At 39.9% G+C, this 24588-nt stretch overlaps 1 protein-coding gene across 1 annotated transcript in view; it reads left to right on the top strand.

Moving 5' to 3' along the window:
* Positions 1–806: 806 nt before the first annotated feature.
* Positions 807–24588, top strand: part of KCNIP4 (potassium voltage-gated channel interacting protein 4) — a 427804-nt gene continuing 404022 nt past the window's right edge. Inside the window, exon 1 of the mRNA XM_037390378.1 lies at positions 807–952. Within this exon, the coding sequence (XP_037246275.1) occupies positions 892–952 (61 nt within the window). The 5' untranslated portion in view covers positions 807–891. The remainder of the gene's footprint in view (positions 953–24588) is intronic.

Below are 24588 nucleotides of genomic sequence, written 5' to 3'. Positions count from 1 at the left end.
AGTACAATTTACCACCAATTGCTCAAACACAGTGTCCTGTAAGAAAAACAGAAAAGGGCTGATACACCATGGGCTTGCTCCCTCAGATCCATTGGTGCCGGTGGTCGCAGCGCTGGGAAGCAGTCCCGACCGGTACCCCCGGGCTCTGGGACGCTGCCGGCCGCCTCGCCTGGGCTAACCCGGCGGAGCCCCGTGGCGCTGGGGCCCCGTGGCGCTGGGGCCCCGTGGCGCTGGGGCCCCGTGGCGCTGGGGCCCCGTGGCGCTGGGGCCCCGTGGCGCTGGGGCCCCGTGGCGCTGGGGCCCCGTGGCGCTGGGGCCCCGTGGCGCTGGGGCCCCGTGGCGCTGGGGCCCCGTGGCGCTGGGGCCCCGTGGCGCTGGGGCCGGGCAGCCCGCCGGCCAACAGGTGGTGCGGGGCCACCTGTGCAGCCGCAGCGCAGCGCGGGCTCTTCGGAGCTCCCTGCGGCTGCCCCGCGCCCACCGACGCTCTGCCCGCCAGCCGGCGAGGGGCGCGGGTGGCGGCTCGACCCCGCGGCGGCAGGTAGCCCCGGGGGAGCGACCCCCAGCCCCCGCTGCGGGGGCAGCCCGGCAGGCAGGGAGCGGGGGCCGGGCGCTCCGCCCCGCCGGGCTGGTAAGGGGCCGCGGCGGCGCCCCCTTGGGCAGGCACCCCGGGGCCCCGCGGGCCCGCCCAGCGCCGCCGCGGGTGGCGGGGGAGGCGCCGTCGCCGCCGAGGCGGGGCCCCGCTCCGCTCCGCCGCGCCGCGCCCGGCCCCGCTCCGCTCCGCTCCGCCGCGGCCCCGCTCCGGCTGCCGCGGCCCCGGCGCGGCGGTGCTGCCGCTCCCCTGCCGCGTCGCGTCCCGTCTCGCCGCGGCTCCGGACGCCCCCCGCCCGCAGCATGACCGTGAGGAGGGTGGAGAGCATCTCGGCGCAGCTGGAGGAGGCCGGCTCCACAGGCGGTAGGGCGCGAGCAGCCCGGGGGTGCCAGGGGCTCCCGAGTTGTTCCGGGGTCTCGCTCCCCCTCTTTGAGCAGCAAGTCTTGCAACTTGGCGTGGGGCGGGGAGGGGGGAGCTGCCCGCTTGCATGGGGTAAACGCGTCGGTGCTGGCTTGGAAAAATGTGTGTCTACGGGGACAGTAAGCAAACGCTTAATGCCTGGGGTGTCGGGCTGAGAAACGTTCAAGGCGTTGCGAAGCCCGCTGTGAGGTGCCTGCTGTGACCGAACTGGTACTTTTGCCTTCGCTGAACTGGCCTGGGGCTGGGTATGAACCTCCCGGGCGAGCCACGCACACCCTCTCTCCTTTCCAACTCCCAGGAGGTAATTGTCATCAGTCCCGCTTACGCCTCCCAGCTCTGGTCTCCTTTGTGCCTTCCTGATGCCTAAGTAACAACTATTTGATGGAGACCAGCTTCTTCTGGTAAGCTGAAGGCTGTCTGGTGCCTTTCTCTTCTCTGTATTGCAAATTGCAGTGGCATGTTCAGCCGAGAAAGGTTGCAAAATAACTTGCATTTTAGGGAAGAGAAAAGCATGCTTCCCTGTCCTCCACGGTGACGGTGCTGCCTGAAGTGGGAGAAGAGTTTTCTCCCAACATGGGTAGTAAACGTAGTTATTCAGAAACGAAGCTGCTTGGGTGCAATGTGTCTAACATGATGTTGCTGAGGGAGGTGCACAGTTCAAGGTAGCCAGTTAAGCAGAGGATGGTTGGACAGTTAATGAAAAACTTTGCAAAATAGCCAGTCGGAACCGGGGGGAAATTCTTTTCTAAGAAAAGATGGAAAACTCTTTCATGTTTCCTGCTGTGTTGCTAGATTTATGTAAACTGTATGATGCCAGAACAGGAGCCTTACCATCAAATCGCTTGGTAGACACAGTGGAGTATCACCCTTTGCTGGATTTCTGATCCTTCAGAAGAGTCTTTTTCTTGCTGGAAGAGGTTCATGACCACATGTCCTCTGTTGGATTGTATATGGTTTTTCTCTTTCCTGCTGTCCCAACTTTTCTCACGTGTAGGAATTGTAGCCCTTCAGATAGGATACTAGATCATTTGCTTTGGGGGTAGGGAACTTTTTGTAATTGACTATGCAATTAGTTTTAGGCTATCAGCTCGCTTGTTATCCATCTTTGCGTTTCTTTAAAGCTTCAGAAAAAAGTGCATAATTATGGTTATTCAACAGGGGATTCAGCCATCAAAGTGATGTTGTGATGCTTCTCACTGCTTTTCAGATCCAACCTCCCCAAATAATAATTAAGACTTTTTCCTCCCCATACCACTGTCAGCCGTAGAGCTCTAGTCTATTAGAGATCTAAAGTAGGACTGCTTTTCTGTAACACATACATCATCAGTGTTAAACACTGGGCAGGCTCTTAGCTACACCCGTGCAACCACCATGCAGGACTGTTCGGGCTAAGTAAAACTGAGGTCATAATTTAGACAGTGGATTTGCACAGCTGCTGTTGAGGAATAATTTGGTTTATGGATCATTACTATAGGTGTTGAAGCTTGAACAGAGTTTGCACCTTAATGTTTTATCTTATAGGTATAGTTAGTAGTAACAGGAAAGTATCTCTAGAAAACCTGGGGAAATATGATCTGAATCCATGTCATACAAATGATATGAAATATCAAGATGATGTTTTTACAGAAAAAGTTTTCAGCTGAACTGTGTAGCAGATCTGTTTTCCATTCTGGTTCTCTTGATATGAGTGCCTTGTAGCTTTTAGAAATTAGTGACAGCTTTAATTCATTTTAAGCTTGGAATAGTAAGAGGTAGCAAGATACACTTCTGCATTGTTTTAGAATAAAAAGCAAAATTAACTGAAACATGAAGGAAACATGTAGGAAAAACATTTCTCAAAAATAAGTTCTTATGCTAGAAACAGAGCATGGAAAGATGAAAATGACAGAGCTAAAAGAAAATACCTCCTTTCTTTCGGAGAATGACATATGTTAGACCACCACTCAACTTATATTGCCTCACTAGCTTGATGTGATGGGAAGATAACAAGCATCTAGTTTCACTGCCGTGGGCTGCTTCTCTGTGTGAGAGAGCACATGTATGCTCATCTTCCCAAAATTTTGGCCCTTTTTCATCTAAACTTCCCTTTCCAGCCTTCTCTTCTCTAGCTGTCTCCCTCCAGGCTGCTAAACTTTCAACTCCTTTTCAGTGCCATCAGCATTTCTGAATGTACCAGTCTGTTGTTTACTTAATGAGGATGCATGTGGTGGATTTTTTCTCATTATTTCTCTCCAAATAGAAGCAATGCTTAAAACATTAGTTATTTTTGAATAGTAATGCCTGTGGTAGCGTTGTTACAGGGATTTGATGGTAGTGCATGAGATTCAGAAAACAAAACCAACAGAAGTGCAACTGTTGCTCCATTTCATTTTTTCCGAGTGAAATCAAGCCCAAGTTACACACAAGCAGTTTAAATGAAGAAAATGACAAAGGAAACATTTTCTACCTTTTACCAAGTAATCACTCCCTTCAGCTGCTCTTCCCCTTACATTTACTCTATTGCAACTTGCAGGGCATCTTTTACATTCAAGTTAATGTCAGTTAAAGCATCGCTGAGAGTGTTGAACTAACAGAATGCTTCTTCCTCTCTTAAGTATTGAGCCATTGTAAGGATGAACTCTTTCATTTTGTGCTCCATGAAAGTCTTTATCAGTGTCTTATCTGTGAGGAAGTTGTATTTATGCTAGTGATAGCCAAAATTCATCTGCTACTGGGTAAAGGCTTGAAGTGTCTTGGCAAAATGAGAAGAGCAGAGGGAGACTATCAGAAAAAGTTTGTGTGGGTAAGAATAAGTTTAACCACAAGGTGTCCTGTGGGTTCAATATCTAGGACAAACTTAAGCTGTTGGGAATACTAATATGAATAAGACAGCAACTGGTTGCTTTGCTTTAGGGTATCATGAATTCAGAATGGGCATTGTGCTGACCAGGATACCCTTCCTTATTCAAACAACAGAAATATTTACAAAAGCTGTGGAGTCCTTTACGACAAGTTGTGAAGTTTTTCTCTGATGAGACAGGGCAGTCACAAATCCTGCATGTCAGGAAAGAGACTGTTATTTCTACATCATGTACAGAAGATGGACAAAATAGTACTATTAAGAAGTGTTTATCGAACTGAAAGCTTACTTAGAGTTTGGTATTCTCTGCCATACCTCTAGAAGATCCTTGTTCAATAGTGTTCACTTTTGCTTTTAATGAATGGTTTGCTCTTGTTGCTTGAGGCGTTCTTAGAAGACTGAGGAAGCAGTGCTAGGACAAGCAACTTCATATGGGAAAAGCTGAAAATAGAAATTTAGGAAAATGGAAGCTAAGACAAATGATGAAAGTTAGGAAAAAATGCACTGGAAAACAATTGCAGGAAAAAAGAAGAGGTGGGAAGGGGGAAATGAGGAAGCAGCTTTTTACACACCATGAGACACAACTGATATTAAACAAAAGTGTGTCCTATTGAGGGATACTGAAATCCTGTCATGTATTGGTGGTATGTATTGGACCAATTCCTTTATATCCCATTTGGGATTCATCTGACATGACGAAAAGCAGGCAGTGACTCTCCAAGTGGTTTCCACCAATACTCCTATCAGCATGAAAGCTTTGGTTTGTCTGGGAGCTCCATCCACAGGGTATGCTGTCAGTCAAGAGTCAGTGTCACTTTTTCTACTAATGATCTGTTGTCCTTAAACACTCTTCATGTCACCTTAGATATGAGAGACCTTCTGGCCATTTTATCTTGCACACTTGTATCCCAGTGAATCCTCGGTCTCTGCCCTGAGCCTTCTGTAACACAGACACTGTCTCATTGAGGAGCCACAGTCAGCTAGAAATGCTGCTTCCAGATGCCACAGGTTTCTGTGAAAGTTGCAAATACAAAAGGGAAGAAATAAATTAAATGGACTCATGATAGGAGGGATCTTTATAATGCACATGCAATTAGATGCAAATATTTTACTGTAAAATACACATCCTGCTCCTGCAGGATGTTTATCGGCATTTTGACAGAGCTGACTGCGGCATAAGTAAGCCTCTGTGTAAAATTCGATCTCTGTTTCCATCTCCAATTCCTGTATTCAGTGAGCACATGAAGTAGTAATTATATGTAAAATTCTGGTATAGAGAGTCATATTTGATATGAATGCTGAAAATACTTTGACTTTCCATCAATGTCAATTTTACATCAATATAAATATCCATTTGCATTGATATCATACAGCTTGGTTTCTTATTGTTCTGCGTTTCAAGGTTGCTACCCGTGCTCAGAGAGTTGATACATAAAAACTGAACATCTGGACAAGCTTCAGCTATATTTGGTGTAGAGAATGGACTCTTTCCAGGTGTTTTTTAGATGTTAAAAAGTGTATAGAGGCAGATAGGGTATCTAGCAGTTAGTGTAGCCATAAGAGAAGTAGTTAGTGTGTGTCATGGAAAGCTTTTACAGTGTATCAGAAAGCACTTTAGGACTCATGTTTTGGGTTGGAGCTGAATATTTGATCCTTGCAGCATTTGGCTGTAATGTGTCTCATCTCAGCCATGCAGTTTGCTGTTGTGATTTATTCGGAATCTTTGGCACTTGACAAAGAAGGTATCTAAAAATACAGCAACGCCTGATTGCTTCACTATTTCATGGATGTGTGTATTGTTGCCACGTTGTCCTGCCATCCTTCCCCCCATAATTCTGCTTGTCCTTTCTTTCTAATACCAAAATAGACTGTATTTGAAATCTTGCTTGCCAAATGAATGCTAGCCATTTCTTGTCTCCTGTTAGCAGAGGCCCTTACTCCTGTTTGAGATGAGAGAGAAAACATTGGCACAAGGTTGTGGACTGGGCCAGGAGCCAAACTGGTTTTTCAGTAGTTGTAGTCAATACGATCTGAACAAAGTAGGATTCTCTTATTTATTAGCACACGCTTTAATTAATAGGCTTGGGCCTATTCTGGGGTGTAAGGAGTGCAGATATAAAAACCCTCTTTCTTTGGAGCACAGTGTGGCAGCACAGCTGGAGGTAGTTAACAGCGAGGTTAATGGGCTAGTTTGTCTCCGTTATGTTTGGCCTGAACTGCAAAGTGTGGTTGTGTCAAAAGTAAATGGACAAAAGGTTGACATAGGCATTAGGTTTTTTTGATGGTAGTTGTCCTTTCAAAATTCTGTTTTCTCTGGCAAGATCTTTGCTTGCTGTTGCTTTAATGGCTAGGCACTATTTGGCCTAGATTTCCCACCGAGTACACCAGGTGGAATGTGGAAAAGAAGTGAGAATATATCAAATGTATATTTTTGGGAGTCTATAGAACTGCAGAAAGCATGGAATTAAATTATTTTGTGATGTTCTTAATTGTAATTTTTTAATTGTATTACTGGAGACTTGGGATCGTATTGATCATGGTTTGGTTTTTTCTCATTTTCTGTTCTCACACTCCACAGGAGAGATAATTTCTGTGTTATCGCTTCCATGCATGCAGCAGCAGAGGAGCTCCAGACTTGCAGCTATGAATTTGGGAGGTCTGTAGGCAACTATAAACTGGCAGTAGTTTAAAATATGTGGTTAGGTTGACAATATATTGGATCCATTAACCTCTAAGAATAAACCCAAACACAGAATAAAAGCTGTAGATCTGAACACATACTGTGTTTTATTTCTGGCAGCCTAGCAGAGACTTAATATGGTACTAAAAGGAGCTTTCTGTCAGGGGTCTGAAAATAAATATAGTGTTGCTCTTTTATATTCTTTTTTACCTATAAAACACATTTCTTTAGAGATACAGTTTATAGTTGTGATCCCCTGTTGTATGTTTATAATTCATGTTGCAGCAACAGAAACAGTGGTATGAAAGTCATAGATGTTTATTTGTCCACTGGTAAAACGAACTACAGGTGGAAGGCATGATAATAGGGAATTTTAAACTATAAACATTTTGCCCTGTTAAGAACAGTGATTCATGTTTAAATGCTTATATTTTATTATAGGAGAAATTATTTATATTTGTGTGCCGATATTTTCACCAAATAAAGCATAAATGCAGAAGCATCCCTGAGCACAGTGAAGTGTTTAGCACTATACAGCACATTATATCAGCATGCCACAAAATGACTTTGTCATTTTTAGTGATAGGAAAAAAGACCAATTTTACTGATACATTGTCTTGTTCTTAAAATTTTCAGTTACCTTTCCAGAAGTGATGATTTTTTCATGGATATCACTGTAGTCATTAGGCTTTAGTATAACAAGTCTTATTTTTGAACCAAAGTCTGCATTTTTTAGTAAACCAGAAGAAACATTTAGGATTTATTGGAAAGGTAAGCAGTAACCATAAAACATGATGATGAGTCTGATTCTTCACAGTGTGGACTTTTTTTAATCTTTGCCCAAAGTGGGAACAAACAGAACAGCATTTCATGACAGTAAGTCATTTGACTATCATGACTATTCCTATAAAACCTTGGATATCTGTGGGAATAATTGCAATGAATAAGGGTATTGGCCCTAGTGTTTGTGAAAATCAGGAGAATGCTAAACCTGGAAATGAAACACAGATCAAGTTTACGTGATTCCATGTAAAGGAAGGAAATAGCTGTGCTGGAAATACTTAGCAGTTATTAAAAGTTTTATAGCTCTGATATACCTTGAAATAAAGTCAAATGACCATAACCTTTTATTGAATCACTCACCTACATGCTTTACAGTGAAATAAGCAGCACAGCTAGGCACCCCTTCTCCAGTCTCTTAATATCTGCATTATACAAGAAATGGGAGGCTTCCCTGATTTGTGCCAATTGGCTAGTGTTGCCAAAGGTATGCTTGCTGCCCAGGCACTGCAGCAACGTACTGTCTTCTGGCTATTTTCCCCTGCCATGTGAGGACTGCAGTGGCAACTGCTGACACTAGTCATTCTGGTACTTTGCTAGTTGAGAACATCTTGGGTCAAATTCCTAATGTGGTTTTCTTGGTAGGAAATTCTGCTTTCTGTACACTCTCACATGAATATTTCTAGTAATCTGTACCAATTGATTTCCAAATCCTTGAACAGTTCTATCAAATAGAAGAGAAACAATATGATTCAGATTAAATCATTGAGTCACTGCAGACACAGTCTACAATATTGACAAGTATCCCTGTGTATAGCAAGCAATAATATTGATTTTTCTAAAAAACTATTTATTTTGGTGGTTGTGCTCTGAAACAGTCTTTAATTATTTAAGAGCTACTGTATATGTTCTGTTCTTTGCTTGTATTACCGCTATCATTTTTTGCTTTGTAGTGGTATCAAAACAAAGAAATTGTGTTGTATTCTGCATCACAAGCATTTATCAATATAGTGTGGTTTAATTGGTGTTGAAGAACCCATGGAAAAATGTATGTAGTTCTCACTCTTATAGTTATTTGACTTAGAATTTTTAATGATATTACAGTGTATGTTATAATAAAGCCATACTGACAGACAACATCGTGCCAAACAAAAGATAAACATAATATGATGAAAAGAACTATTATAAATGTAGAATGTCCCAAATGCATGCAGTACCTTGGAAAGGACTAAAAATACAGGTTGGTGTTTTTTTTTTTTTTAAATTATTATTAATTTTAACATACTTGCCTGATGCAATTTGAAATTATGATCTTCTGAAAGTCACAGTCTATATAACATCCGTCAGATACGAACATTATTGCAACTGAATGTGAGATTTGGAATTTTATAGTATGTAGAGATGTCTGTGTACATGGTAAGAGCCATAAATTAACAATCTGTAATCACATTTTCAAAATACCTGAATGAGTACTACGAACCTGTACCTGAATGAGTATGAATAGTGCTTTTTTGCTTGAATGTTACGGCTTATAGTTTCAAAGGGCGCCCTAGAAAGGACTGACCATTTTTTGAGACAGTTTGTTTTAGCATGTGCCAAACGTATTGTCCCTCCCAGTGCTGGTGGTGTAACAGCCAGGAGTGGTTGGTACATGTTGTGTATGTGCATGTGGTTTTCCAGTGCGGATGAGTGTTGGGAGGATGAAAAGCAGGCTGTGGGATTGCAGTCCCTGCCTGAGCAGTTATAAGAAAGGAGAGGAAAAAGGTCAAGAAATGCCTTTTTGTGTGTATGACTTCAGTGGTATCTGAGCAAGTGGGCTCTGGGGTCTGCGGTTCTATTATCTTTAGCTGGAGATAAATGAATCCTGTTTATCTTTAAAAAAGTAGGAGAAAAATCCTTAAAGAATACTTTTTTTGAAGCAGTATGAAAGATGTCTATCAAGCAGATCCAGCTACAGAATCGTGTTTTGCTTCATTGTGCGCTGGTGACAGTACTATAGCTGTTTCCTCAGATCACCATGGGTCTTGAGTTTTGACAATGTAGCTGGTTTTAATCAGATGATACCCAGGTGTCTTTAATCATTCCGACTATTGACTTACATTCCACTGCTCAGTAAGTGAATGGTGCCCTGCATATCTAATGATTCGCTCTTTCTATTCTATGTATCCTTTTCCATGTTGATTTATGGACATTTGAGGTTATTTTGCTGTGTTCTGAGATGCAACATTATAAAAAGTATTGCGTGTTGTAATGCTGTCTGTAAAGAAAAATAAATCTAGACTATTTCTCCAGAGCATTGTGTGCTAGTAGCATCCACCTGCTGTAATTGAAGCGAGTACACAATGAAGTTCATTGTTACTTTTTAAAAAAGATGCTGTAATTGTATATATACACACAGTGACTCTTAGGTGCTGTCCTGATGTCTGCAGTCTACCAAATCTAAGATGCCTAAGAAAAAAATATAATAAAACAAATTAGATACACCTGCAAGTATGAGTAAGATACAGATAATGTCATGCTGCTTTTTTTTCAGTAAGTAGGTGTCATTCTTCGGTCTTTGCATTGATGATGAGGTGGGGGTTTCCTGTTTTGCTTTTTGGGATATGTCACATTGTGCAATCATCTTCCCAGCCTACTGCCCAGAATTTGGAAAATGAAATTATGACCTCTGGGGCTAGAACCTATCAACACACTTCATTGTTTGCTTCAAAGCCATTGCTTTCAGTCTCTCTCTATAAGATTATGTATTTGTTTCGCTCCCTGGGAAACAGAGCAAAGTGGAGGTCAAATACCAAGATGATTTTTGTAAATAGGTGGTAGGTTTTGCTCTTCCTGTATTCCATTACATGGTGATGAACATACTCTTTGCAGAAGGAGATTGAAACCTCTTGACTCTTTCAAGCAATGGCTCCCTGCTTCCTCCTCTACTTGCCAACTGGAAGCAGACCCCCAGCTAAATGATCACTTTCTCACTTTTGTTGCATAATCTTTAATCTCAGTGTGATATTTTGAGGTAACAGACTTCTTTCTAGCTTGGTTGATTGTCAATGAGAGTATGTGATGCCTCTAGTGGAACTGGTGGGTCCCTAATGAATGTTTTATAAAATTGAATTTCGGTAGCCTGGAGGAAAAATAGTACATTGAGGTTAAGGTGAGGAGGGAACAGATGTGACTGAGGGTATGCAGTGACATAGCTCTTCACATGGCACACCTGCTGTCAAGTTTCTTGATTGATCTTTATTAAACATATGAGCTAGCAGGACTTTAAATTATACAGATTCATACTTGAATACCTTGCTTAATTACTTAGCTTGCAGGGTTGTACAGCATTTAGATGTTACTTAGACTCATAAAAATCTTTGCTTCAGTTGCACCTTTTGTTTGCATTCAGCTAATTTTCTGATACTAAAATAGAATAAAGCAATTCCATATTTCAATATAGACTTATTAAGATCACTTCTTATTTCTAAAGTCTTTGAGTCATCCCAGACTTGAGAATCTGTAACTTTTTTCATTCCTGAAGATACAGGGCATGTTCAGCTAAAACCCAACGTGATATTAAAAAACCCAACTCTACTCATAATTTAACTGTATGTTGTACATTATCTGGGTTCAAAAATGACTGTGTATGCTTAGAAATGCAAAAGCAAGAATGCTTTGACCTGTTCAGAATGGAATGTAAAGGTATCTGAAAGGTGTCAATACATTTCTAACATCTTAATAAGCAGTGTTTTATCAACAGCCACTTTAATCAGCAGCACTATAAGTTACTACTGGTCTGACAGTCTGTTTGGACATTTTCAATTAAAGAATTCAGAAGACAGTAGGCTTTTTTGCATGTGTGCTTTTGAAGAACGCAAACCACTAATAGTGTGTTTTCATATATGCTGCATCACAAGTAATACGTACAGAAATGCTGTCAGTTAAAAGACTAATTCCTCGCTGAAAACAAACAAGAAAAAACTGATGGCATTATCAAACTGTTAATTGGTAAGCCACAGCTTACAATGCTGATTGTGTAGATGGTCTGTTGTCTATTTTGCAGGTATAGTGTTGAGAAGGAATGTATATTCAATAGTAAACATAGTTAGTTAGATAACCTGATATGTTTCTTGTTGCAGTAACACTAAAATGGTGTTTGTGTTCCAAGAAGACATCAATGTGTATTGATTAAATGCACCTTGCACTGAAGCAATTAATACAGATTTTCTTGATCCATCATTGCCTGTTTTCATTATGATTAGAAAACCTGATCTTACAACAGCTGCAATATGGTGTAGTGTTTACAACTCAGAATCATCCTGTTACATGTAAGAAATAAAGCTGGTTATAAGTGTTTGGTCAGTTGATTTAGTACTTCAGTTTCTGAAGCTTCTGACTGAGAAGGGAAGAAATGAAGCTTTTCTCTCTTCCTGCGTAGACTGTAATTTCATACACCAAAAATACAGGCTGTGGCTTTAGAGGTTACCCAACGACATTGACATGACAGCTTGCGATGCTAATGTACTCTTGTAATGTTAATATAATGGGAAAGAATACGAGAAACAAAAAGAGATCTCAAGAGAGTCTTCTTCCTAGCTCAGAATACTGGAGAGTATTCCATAGAATCATCTACTTTAAGATCATCAAGTCCAACCATTAACCAAGGACTGCCAAGTCCGTCATAAAACCATGTCCCTAAGCACTGCAGCTATGTGTTCTTTAAACACCTCCAGTGATGGTGATTCTATCACCTCCCTGGGCAGCCTGTTCCAATGTGTGACCACCAAATATTTGGAAATTTTTCCTAATATCCAGTCTAAACCTACCCCAGCACAACTTGAGGCCATTTCCTCTCATCCTGTTGCTTGTTTCTTAGGAGAAGAGACTGATCCCCACCTGCCTACAGCCTCCTTTCAGGTAGCTGCAGAGAGCAATAAGGTCTCCCCTGAGCCTCCTCCTTTCCAGGCTAAACAGCCCCAGTTCCCTCAGCTGCTCCTCATAAGACTTGTGCCCCAGACCTTTCACCAGCCTCATTGCCCTTCTCTGGACACGCTACAGCACCTCCATATCCCTCCTGTAGTGACAGGCCCAAAACTGAACACAGTGTTTGAAGTGTGGCCTCACCAGTGCCAAGTACAGGAGGACAATCACTGCCCTTGTCCTGCTGGCCATGCTGTTTTGGATACAAGCCAGGGTGCTGTTGGCCGCCTTGGCCACCTGGGCACACTGCTGGCTCATGTTCATCCGGCTGTCAGCCAGTTTCCAATTCAAACCACCAAAACTGCAAATTTTTAAGCATCAGTTAATTATTTGTTTTCTGAGAAACAAAATTTCTTCAAGGAAAGGTGAGATTTTTGAGTATCAAGAGCTGAGAAACTTGTATTTTAAGGTGATACCCCAAAACCACCAACAAAGTTGTGTTTTTTCTGGCTGAGGATAAAATAAATAGGCATGTACTCAGTAAAGTTTCTAGGTTTCTATTTGTCTCTGAATGCTAGGCAGACAGTGGCTAGCCAGGCTGATTACACACAGCTGTATGTAATCCATACAGCCTACTCAGGGCTAGAAGACTGATGCAAAATTGAGCTCAAAATCTCTATTACATTGGATTTCATTTGTACTTTTCAGATGAAAGCAATAAAAACCATGGAATCACAGAGAAATAGTTTGGAAGAGAAGTCAAGAAGTCTTATTATTTATCCTGATGGCCCAAGGCAGGATGAAATATTTGTATGGTAGTTCAGACAGCTTTTTGTCTAATGTACTTAAAATCCACCAGTATTGGGTGCTTCAAAACATCACTAGGTAATCTAATCCAGAATTTGTCTTTCCCGGTACAAACTTTTTCCTAGTTCTAAAGTAAATCATCTACATTTAAAGCCTGGTACACAGAATGGATGAAATACATAGCCAAGATTTTAGAGTACTGAGTAGGACAAAAACGTTATTTGATATATCTTACAGACTTTTGTCTTGTTTATATGTTCAAGCATGAACTGCTGCCCCTTTTGCAGCAGCCTTTCGTCTGTCTTCAGCCTGTGATTTAATATGTTCAGCAGTGTCAGACTTCCCAGGTACACAGGTGTTAACCTGAATAATTTTCCTCCATTCTGTTCTACAAGATTATTTCTCTGGAATGCTACTGGATGTCTTTGACTTCACAAATGATAACTAGTTTTTGAGAGTTGCTTCTAACTTTCAAACTTTTCAGAAGCTTACTGACTAAAGTGCTGGAAATTGGAAAAATAAAAGTAGGGTACCAGATCTCAACTTAGCTCCAGGAGTTTCTGCCTCACACAAAGGAGAGATTCCAGCTCACCCCTGTTGATTGTACTCCTTCCCATCCTACAAGAGCTCTGTAGGAGTTATTGCTTCCATGGAGGTGAGATCAGCAGCCGCTGGTTCCTGTTGGATCTGAAGGAACAATCACTGTAGAGTAAGTTGCATCTTTGCAGTGGCAGCAAATCTTTTACCTTTGTATGAAGCAGCTCTCAAGAATTAGGGATGAGGTTGGAGTCATTGTCTTACGAGAAATAACCACCACCAACTTTACCTCACTTCTGTGGGAAGCTTGGTGAAGGACTGCATGGATCCCCAAGGGCTTCCAGAACTTCTCTTTTATGATCTGAACAGGTATTCCAAATAAATAAAGTAGACAAGTACACCTTCAACTTGCACAGCTTTCCAGCCATTGGATTTAGATCCTCAGAAAGGAAACTTTGTCAGTGACCTTTTTATGAACTGTGTCTTTTCTACGGATATTTTAGCTCTTGAACATTTGATACGTAGCATGAACGTATTAGTTCTCTCTTCCATAAATAAAAACTGAAGACAGTTACTTTAAACATTTTTTTTAACATGAAAAGTCAATGTCACAGGCAATAGCAAAGCTTTTGAAGTTTCAAACACTTCTTATTCAGATTATTTTTATCAGTGCTGTACCATCTCACACTTGAAAAGACGTGCCTCTGCTTTTATGAGTGTCTTTACCAAATGTTATTATAATGATAAAATAGGGTGTACTCATTCCTCTCTTTTTCAAGACTGATGTATCTAGGAGGCTTTAATCAAAATGTCATATATTTTAACTTTTGTACCAACTTAAGCCTTTCTAGTTGTAATTTTTGGTGTACGTATTCCAGAAGTATTTAACTTTTGTCCAGTGTCTGATTAAAACCACCATTAGAATGGCACTTGCATGCAAATGACCATAGAGGATTTATTACCTATCTTTTCCAAATTCATTTTTATAGTTTGGTAGTTTAGGGATATGGTTCTTTAAGCTTGTAGTTCCAGGAGAGTTCTGTGATAGCTTGTCTGTGGATGTTAAAAAAATTAAACTGTGTGTTTGAGTTCAATTGTGAGATGTAATAAAACTATTTTAACAAGCCCAGGCAGAGGCTTTTATCAGGCAATCCTCTAGAGGCGCAGAGCTGGCACTCTGACTTTATACCATTCAACATTCCTTGTGTTGGCCTTGCTGGGAAAATGTTACACTTGATTTTTACATGTATATATGTAACATCGTCTTCTTTTCTTTATACTTTGGCAAGTTCACAGTGTTTTGACTGACAATTACTTTGTTAACATTCATCACAACTAATGTATTCTATACACTGTGTGTCTTTGCCTTTACAGATTTATTCCCCCTTTAGAGTTTTATTTTAAATATTCTACAAGTATACCACCTTAGCATTGCCTTTTTCCTTAAGATCAACTTTGTCAGATGCTTGACCTTAGCTGGAAATAATGTGTGCAATGAATTCTATTGGTGCCTGTTCCTGTATAACTTTTTACTACTCTAGTCATTAGTCTTTTATTAAGCCAGTAATCAAGAATCTTTGATAGTGTAGTGAGGAAGAAGACTAAATGTTCTTGGCTGATATGTTCACAATGCTTTTTCATCAGAATTGTCACCATCTTAAAATAAATTTATTGGACACTTTCTGAAGTCTTGGAGAGTAATTTGTCAGTGATAGAGAAATCAAGAAGTCTTAATAGGAAAATGATAACTTTCTCAGTTTAGGCATTTGAGCTGTGCCTAAATTTGGAAAACTGTAGCTCAGACTTGCAGTGTGAAATGGGGTTATTGAGTAATAAGAAATAAGAATTTTTATAGGGTTTTGCTTCAGACTAGCTCTAGTCTAGTTCAACTGACTAAATGCTTGCTAGTAGTTAGAGTGCATTAAGTGCATAAAATCCCACTTAATCTAAAAGAATCCAATGTGTGTATTCCAAGTGCATTCCATGATGTCAACCAAAGCATGGTAACTGGCAGCGATTAGGTCACTTCTTCTGAAAGCACATTCCTGATGTGAATGGAAATGCTAGTATGTCCACACGTTAGACAGCCCTGTGGGAGCTTTCCCATCTCCAGGGGCCCAGAAATTGTGTAAGTTTGTTGAATTACAGTTTCATCTCTTTTTCAGATTTCATATCTGATGCTTCCTGGCTCAGGGAATTTATGGAGGCATGCTTAGGGACTGTTCTATTTGTTACAGAGTAAGCCTATGCATTTTAGAAATTACTATATTAATACCACGAAAATTGTGTCTTGTTAGAGCCGAAATCTCTGTCAGAGATTTTCCTAACATCTAATCACTATCACCAAGCATCAGCATCGTTGAGCAGAAGCTGTTCCTTACTATTTGATAGCCGCTATCTCTTGCCTGATTGAAAATTTGTGATTAATTCTCATTGTGTGTATTCAGGCTGCTTGTTTAGTTGTGACTGTGGAGCAGCACATGTGCAGAACATAGTATAGAACTCCCATCAGCTAAACGCCTTCTTGAATAGGAAAATGTATAGCTGTGTCAAAAAAAAAGGTCACAGGTTTTAAAAGTAGAATATATGTGTGCTAGAATTTCAGTACTGGACTTAGTCCACCACCTTAGACTGGCTGTATTGCAGACTGCGTTCTGCAGCATGATGCAGACACACCCTGGTAACTTTTTCTAATATCTGTGTTTCAGCGTGCAATCACTTGTCCAGAGAGAATATACAGTGTCAGTAAAAACTCAGAGAGAATAAGTCAATAGCACTACAAAGAGTATAAATCTGTGTGAAGACTGGCTAATTTTGTAAATTACATTGGTATGTTATGGCACTAGGGTTGGGACATTTAAAATACTGTGCCAAAGCATTGTCTGCTGAGTATTTCAAGAATGTTTGTAAGTACACTTAGAGTTTGATCATAGTGATTGAGTAGGGTTTTCCTTGCACACCATGACTATGAAGTCTAGTATTACCCTTGCTTGCTATAGAAGTGGCCACAAAGCCAAATTAAGTTAATTTCATCTTTGTCTTGTTTTCAGGCTCAAAAACTACACCTTGCAATGTCTTTCTATGTTAAGAAATCAATTTTATGTTCAGAGAGATTATACTTCTTTAAAATATGCTGAATTGCTTCTAAATACAATTATTTCAGAGATGACGCAGCTACCAGATTTACTCTTAGCTCCTGTAAATGCTACCTCAGCCTACTATGAAAAATGTTTTAAAATCTTGAATACACAAAGACTTCACTCCTTATCTCCCATATTCAGTTGAGAAAAACCACACAGGTTTGGTTTTCCCAGAATTGTATAAGCAGAAAGCTCTTCCATGATGGAAGCTAAAAATGGAAATTATTAATGGTAATTTCTTGAAGCTTGAAAGTGACCAAAAGTTTCTACTCGGCACTGGTGGGGCCATACTTGCAGGGAGTGCAGCAGCCAGTTCTGGGCTCCCTAGCACAAAGGATGGACTGGAGAGAGTCCAGCAAAGGCTCATGAAGATGATGAATGGACTAGAGCATGTACTATGAGGAAAGGCTGAGATAGCTGGGACAATTTGGCCTGGAAATGAGAAGGCTCAGAGGCGATCTCATCAATGTAGATCAGTATCTGAAGGGAGAGTGCTTAGAGGACAGAGTCAGGCTCTGTTCAGTTGTGCCCAGTGACAGGACCAGAGGCAACAGGCACAATGAGCATAAGGAAACACATTTTTAGTGTGAAGGTGACTGAGCACTGGCAGAGGTTGCCATCAGAGGCTGTGTGATCTCTCTCCTTGTAGATATTCATAAGCCACCTTGACATGGTTCTGGGAAACCTGCTGTAGGTGGCCCTGCTTGAACAGGGGGCTTGGACCAGATGACCTCTGGGGGTCCCTCCCACCTCAACTGTTCTGTGATGCTGTGACAGAAATGGACAACTTTTTTTAAAAAAATGCTATTATAGTAGATTAATTTCAGTTAAACTTCTAGGGATCCTTGTGGGTTTGTGGCCCACAAAGGATTACATTTTTCACCTTTCTTTACATTTCTATGCATAGTTTAAAAGTTATTGCGGGGATGGTCCTCACCGAGGAGAAGAGAAAACTGGTTATTTTTAAGCAAATGGCAGGGAAGGTTGTAGTTATGTATTAAATTGGAAGAGTGGTTCTGCAGTGTAAGATGCAGTATGTAATTAATAGTTTATGGATTGGAAGTGAATGGTTTTAGGTGGTCAGAATTAAGTAATTCAGTTCTCAATTAGAGCAACGCATAGACACACCAGAAAGAACAGTTTTCTTTCATAGGTTCTCAAAGATGTAGGCACTGAAGCATCACATATTATCGCCATGATCTAGCTGAAACTAATTCTGAGAATAAACTCTTGCAACAATGTGATTTCCTTATCTGTTAGGAGTCTTGTTAGTTTTGTATGTAGAACCCTTGTAGAAAGGGATCTGTCATTTTTACTGTTTCTCTAGAGCTCTTGATCTCGCTGTTCAGCCTTGTTTGCATCCTGCTTTTGTGAAGAGCCTTCAGTGGCCTAGGTGAGCGTCAGTAGCTGGAGATATGAGCCACAGTGTGGAAATGTTGGTTCTCTATGCATATGCATGTGTAGCATGCAAGAAAATTATATTATTTTTGTTTCCTGTTTAAGAAGCACACTGCATCTGTGTGTATGGTACTTATGGGGTACGTCCGTAGTATCTCTGCATGAACCGAATAGGTCAGCTGGGGTAAAATAAACATATCTGTTCATACTGGGTTTTACAGAAAAAAAAGACTAAGCAGTCATTTTTCCCAAGCAAAACATAAACCAGATTAGGTGTTCTGGAACTCTTCCACATTTTTCACTTTCAGTAAGTGATTTTGAAAGTTTCTTAATGTGTTGTAGCCCATGGCATCATCGTCTAGATATTACATAATGACCTGCTTAAGAAATGCAGTCAGAACAGATGCTAGAAGCTTGTGTATTAACTTGCATAGAGGAGATGTCTCCAGTCAAGTTGAAGAATTTTGCAGTTAACAGTTGAACACAGGGAGCTACATAACTGAGCTCAGGTCAATATCAGCCTATTTAAAAAAAAAAACCAAACAAACATTTGGTGATTGGGTCATAATATAAGCCAGAGCTAGTACTTTAGATTGATAGTACTACATTTTTCTCTTCATCTTTATTTGAAAATACAGGAAATTTTCACCTAACCTGAAGTCCTGTGTCTTTTAGGGCTTTATTTAATGCTAGGTGGGCTACTGATAGCAAGATTATGGTTTTGTTTCTTTTTCTTTTTTTATGCTGATGAAAAAGGGAACCTTTAGTTCTTACATTTTCTTACTAAAAGCTATTGTGTTAATAAAAAACACATTAAAAACATTTGGGGTACGAGCATGAGCTGAAATGTGTGTACTTTTCAGAACTCTTTTCTTGTAAGTAAGAACAGTATTGCGTACAGACTTGTTAATTCTTAAAACATAGTATCAACTTAACCTTGTTTGCAAGCATTTGTTACGTGGCTGAAAATTAGGGAAAAAAGCCCCAACCTGCAAAAAAACCCCAACATGTTAAACCTTTCCAAAGAGTTTAAATTTCATATTTTGATTATTAGATTATATTTTGTGTTGAAAGCACACATACGAAAGTTATCCATTGGATTTTACAAACTCATGGGAGTTTTAAAAAGAGTTTAGTACTTTGAGTTGGTCCTGATGGGCAAATTAGATCTGTATCGATTTGAAGGCAAGACAGACTTTGATAAATGTCTTCAGACCTGCATGCCTTATTCTAAAGAGTTCAGTGGGAAATTTGGTCAAAGTATCTTTCCATGCTGAAAAAATGTTCTGTTAGAACTTGTAAATACCGTACCAGTTATTTAAGTAGAGATGAGTTACACATTCAGTCACTTCAATTAGCAGTTTGCTTATGAAAAAAATAATATTTTTCGAAGTGCAAATAAGAACAAGATCATTAATTTTCAAAAATGATTCTTAGAATTTCCATATAATAAAACATGGCTGCAGCTGTGCCTCAAATAAACCACCAGATATTATAAGAATTAAACCCACAAAAAGGATTTTCCAGAAGTATGGCGACTTCTGTGCTAAGCTTTTTAGTACGTACCACCTGCCTATACTAGATCTGCTAATTGAATAGTACTATTTTGGCTAAAAAAGGTAAATGAAATTGACCCCCATATGTATCCATTCTTTTTTTTTTTTTTTTTAGATATGAACTATATTCAGAATGCTTCAACCTTTCCACTGATTTCTTATTTTTATCATGAGAACTGTATAATTATATTCTGAAAGTTCATACCCTTGCACATGACTAAAGGAAATTGGCATTTGCTGGCCAAATCTCCCATGGACAACAGACTATCAGAAAAATAGCTTCTCCCCAAGCTGACAAAACCCAACGCATTGGCACATGTTGTTATTTGCAACAGAGACCTCTGTGGTGCTGCTTGGTGAGGTTCCAAGGAGCGTATGTCCAGGGATGGAGGAACTGCTGCTAGGATTTTGCAAGGTGTAATAGACTGTGCGGGACAGGTGTCATATTCAAATTCTTGAAGTCAGAGCTGCACATAACAGTGTATATGGAATTACAGAAACCCAAGTTGAGTATAATTATTCGTTTCTGTAAAACCCTATTGACTGACACATCTCAAAGGGGAGATGTGGACCTCTGGAACTCCTTTGCTATTAACACCTTTATTTGAAGATGTAGTGTCATCCACAGAAGAGGTAAGTCTGACTGAATTAATGCTTGAAAATAATAAAAATAAAAAATTAATAAGGAATTAAATGTATTTTTGATCAGGAGAGAGCCTGCAACCTTGCTTGACTCCTTCAGGCTCCAAGGCATGATCATCACTACTGAAGATGGAAATCCTTTCTCTAGACTGCAAGAAAAAGAACATTCTGAAAAGTCTGGTTGTATTAGTTTGCTGCCTTTTACCAAATTAATGTAGAGCCATTCAAGACTATGGTTTCTGCATTCATTAAATAAGATGACTGCTAATACTAGCTTGGGGCAATCTGGGGATACATGAAACCTTAATTAAAGCTAGTGCTAAGTGTTGTATATTGGCATCAGCTTTAGGAAATAAAACCAATTAAATGCAGTTATAAAGCTCTTGAAATAGTGAACTGACAGTGGTTTTAAGCAGAAAACTATTGAAGTAATGTATTCTTTTTATATTGTTTCTTCAGTCTTGCAACCAAGTTTAGCTTTGCAGGTTGGGACATAGTTTGTACTGAAAATCGGTAGTATGCTTTTTTTTCCTTTTTTAAAGTGTCTTATTTATTAAAATTGAAGGGTTTTGAATTGAAGCCAGTAATTACTTTAATGTGGATGATAACAGGCTTGGATACTATCTTGTGATTAATTTTCAGTCCAGCTAGAAAAGGATTATGATAACTAGTAATAGGGGAAGCACTTATACTTTAAATTGTTTTTACTGAAGAGCCACTTCTTGTCGGTTTATGTGATTATTTTGTAATAGCTCTTCTATCTTTTGAGTGCTATAAACACTTGCTTAAAGCACATTTGATATTTTGAACTTTTAAAACAAGGGATAATTTTCATGTTTTTTCTTAGCCTTTCTGTACACTTCAGTATGTCTGATAAGAAGGCCTTACTAGATCTGTATTTAAAAGGGAAAATAGGAAAAATAAATTGAACGCTGGAGAAGGAAAAGGGGCAGAGAACCTGTCTAGCTTCTGTCTTCACTACTGCTTTTTGATCTTAAGTGCTTTCTTACATGGTTACAATGATCAAATATCTATGTGACTTTTTCTTTAAAGTGTTGATTCAGCAGTTTATTTATGGTGTACATGTAACTCCCTGTAACAGGAAAGGAGAAACCAAGCAGGAAGAGGGTTAAGTCTAATGCTGCACAGTCTGTTTGTAATGAGGTATTTAAACCAGGCTGCTAGCTAACTGTTTCATCGTTCTGCTCAACAAGCACAAGATATATCTTTCTATAGGCAGGAAAGTTTAGGTAATGTCCTGGTTTTGGCTGTGATAGAGTTAATTTCCTTCTTAGTAGCTGGTACAGTGCTGTTCTGGATTTAATATGAAAATAATGTTGACAACACACTGATGTTTCAGTTGTTGCTAAGTAGTGCTTACTCCAAATCAAGGACTTTCCAAGTTTCCCATGCTCTGCCAGTGAGCAGGTGCACAAGAAACTGGGAGGGGACACAGCCAGGACAGCTGACCCCAACTAGCCAAAGGGATATTTCCATACCATAGAGCGTCATGCTCAGTATATAAACTGGGGAAGTTGGTTGGGAGCCGCCGATCACTGCTCGGGGACTGGCTGGACATCAGTCAGGGGGTCGTGAGCGGTTGTATTGTGCATCACTTGCTTTTTCTCCCCCTTGGGTTTTATTCCTCTCTTTCACTCTCCTCTTCATTGCAATTATTATTGTTATTGTTGTTATTATTATTATTAAATTACTTCAATTATGAAACTGTATATTTTTTCAAACCATGGGTTTTACCTTTTTCCAGTTCTCCCTCCCTGTCCCACTGAGGTGGGAAGTGAGTGAGTGGCTGAGTGGTATTTGGATGCTGGCTGGGGTTAAACCACAACAGGGGACCATATAAGTAATAAACACTGCTGTGCAGCATGTTTCATGGAATAACCTAGATGCATTGCTGTTCTATTCAAATTATAATTCAACCTTCAGCAATACCAATCAAATATTGATGTTAGGTCCTCCCCTTACAAATTCTCTATTCATAGAGCTCTTATGGATTGCTGTAAGAGTTCAGCACCCTCGAGGACTTGCAAACTTAGACTTACTAAAGCCAGACATAGTTCACCAACCTCTAAGGGATAAACTTAGGTAAGGTTGACTCACCTTCAATGCATTATGCTGCTTAACTTCCCTTGATGATTAATTCCATTTTTAGAGATGCTTTTCTTCCTATTCTTAATGTCAGTACTTATACAGCAAAAAGAAAAGAAAAAAAATAATTGTAGGCATTGGTAGGGAGAGTAGTTTTCTGAATCCTGTGCTTCTCTCTGTGGAAATCTTCAAGTATAATGACTCTTTTTCGCTGACACTGAATTTCAAGGGTTCTACAGAGAGTAGCAGTTGTTCTAAAAATTGTACTGTTCAAAGTGCACTACAAGGTCCTAAATTCTCCTGTGAGTTTTCCCTCTATAAAAAGATTGAGACTAAATTCTGAGATTAACTATTTGTTATGATGAATTTCAAATAAAAGAACATCCTGGGAAGAGCAACAGAAGAGTTTGTATGTTTTGTTTTATGGTTGAGACGTTGAGGAGTACTTCATACAAGTATATAGGGTTTTGGCAGATGTGGTAAACAGAAATGTCTGTTCTTTGCCATGAATATTACAGGTTGTCAGGCTGGGTAAAAACTTAATATAAGGAAGAAGTCAACTACCATTCTTTTATTGGTCAAATCACAGCTTTATGTCAAGTTTACTTAACTCTACTCCCATTTGGTTAATTTTAATGAAATGAAATAATCTTTCACTTACTTTCTCATTTTGCCTCTTAAGAAACTCTTGTGGCCATTTGAAAGCCATTCATTCACAACACATTGTTTTATCTGTATTGGACCCAGTATTATTGTTATAGTCATGACAAGTTCAGCTTTCTATGTAAAGGAACTGGGGATTGCTCTGCGGTTTTTTTTGAGATAGAAATTATCAGTAATGTCAGCCTCTATTTCTACAACTACTGTCATTGCTTGGCCTGATTCTTTTGAAGACTCAGGAGAAGAATATTAAAGACATACTTTACAGTAAGAAGGGGCTGTGTTGAAATCTCACAGAAGTAAGAAAATACTATAATTGACATAATTTTGTCATTAAATTGCAATACACTGGTTTGGCTCAAATACTAATCTGATGCTTTTTGGACACAACAAACAAAATGCTGTGACCCGTTCATACCATTCACTGGGAAACACCACAGCTTAAGAGAACTGTAAATGTGTTAACCAAGCCCTGACAACGTAGAGTTTTTCTAAGTGATGCTAAATATACTAATAAGAAATTCACTGTTCACAGCAGAATTCATCTGAACCTTTTTTTCAGCCAAGCAGACACTTTAAAGTTTACACAAAATCTAGGGCTGAGAGCATGTGGGGAGAGGCTGAAGGTGTAGCCCAGGGGACCAGAAGCTTTAGGGGGCACTCAGCCCTACCTTCAGCCATTTAATTGCAGCTGCGGTGGGCTTCTCCAGGGCCCTGGTGATTTGCACAGCCATGACCTATCCTGTGATGGTACAGCTAGGTGAAGTCACCTACTGCTTGTGCTCCTCTCCCGTTCCCAAGCCTCCTACCAGGGTTGGGGAGGGGACTGTTGCAAAGCATCTGTACCACAGCTTGGAGCCTCCTCAGGTGACTGAGAACATTTTACAGTGCTCAGTTTCATATCACTGACAGCACAGGTAACAATCCTAATCTTCCATTTTTTTTTAAAAGGTTATTACGTTGTTATCATTAGTGCCTGCTCATTCTGGCTTTCATCAGACGGATGCCTTAAGGAAGCAAAAATGCTAAATTCAAGAGAAGTTTCTTCTATATTTTTATGGTAAAGTGATAATGGGGTAGTACTGGACGTCTTGCAAAAAGACAGAAATAACTCCTTTGTTGGATTTTTAAGCAATCTCTTTGTGTTAAGCAGCTTGGGCAAGGATCTGGGCATTTCTGGGACATGTCTGTTGTTTAGAAAGGTGTGATAACCCTGGCACTACCCTTTAGTAATGATTTTTGAAAAGCATCAGCATTTACTGACTTCTCTTCCTTTCAATAGATGAAAATGCCTTCTTGAATACCTTATCGGAAATCTGTTAATGGAGATTTTAGTGGATTTTGGGGCCTTAGAAATTTATTCAATACTTTTGCATATTTTTATCCTGTTTATAAGTGAAAATATCACATGAGTTTATGAATGAGTTTCAGGATTAGTTAAAAATGGTAATACAAAGTTTTCATGTATAAAAATCTGATGTTGCATTTTTTGTGGCTGTTAAATTTAGCAGAACTGCTGACATCAGAAGACA

Source organism: Falco rusticolus, chromosome 1, assembly GCF_015220075.1.
Source record: "Falco rusticolus isolate bFalRus1 chromosome 1, bFalRus1.pri, whole genome shotgun sequence".
Classification (NCBI taxonomy): Eukaryota; Metazoa; Chordata; class Aves; order Falconiformes; family Falconidae; genus Falco; species Falco rusticolus.
The sequence above is the reverse complement of the archived record's forward strand: the minus strand, read 5'-3'. Positions and strand labels throughout refer to the sequence as shown.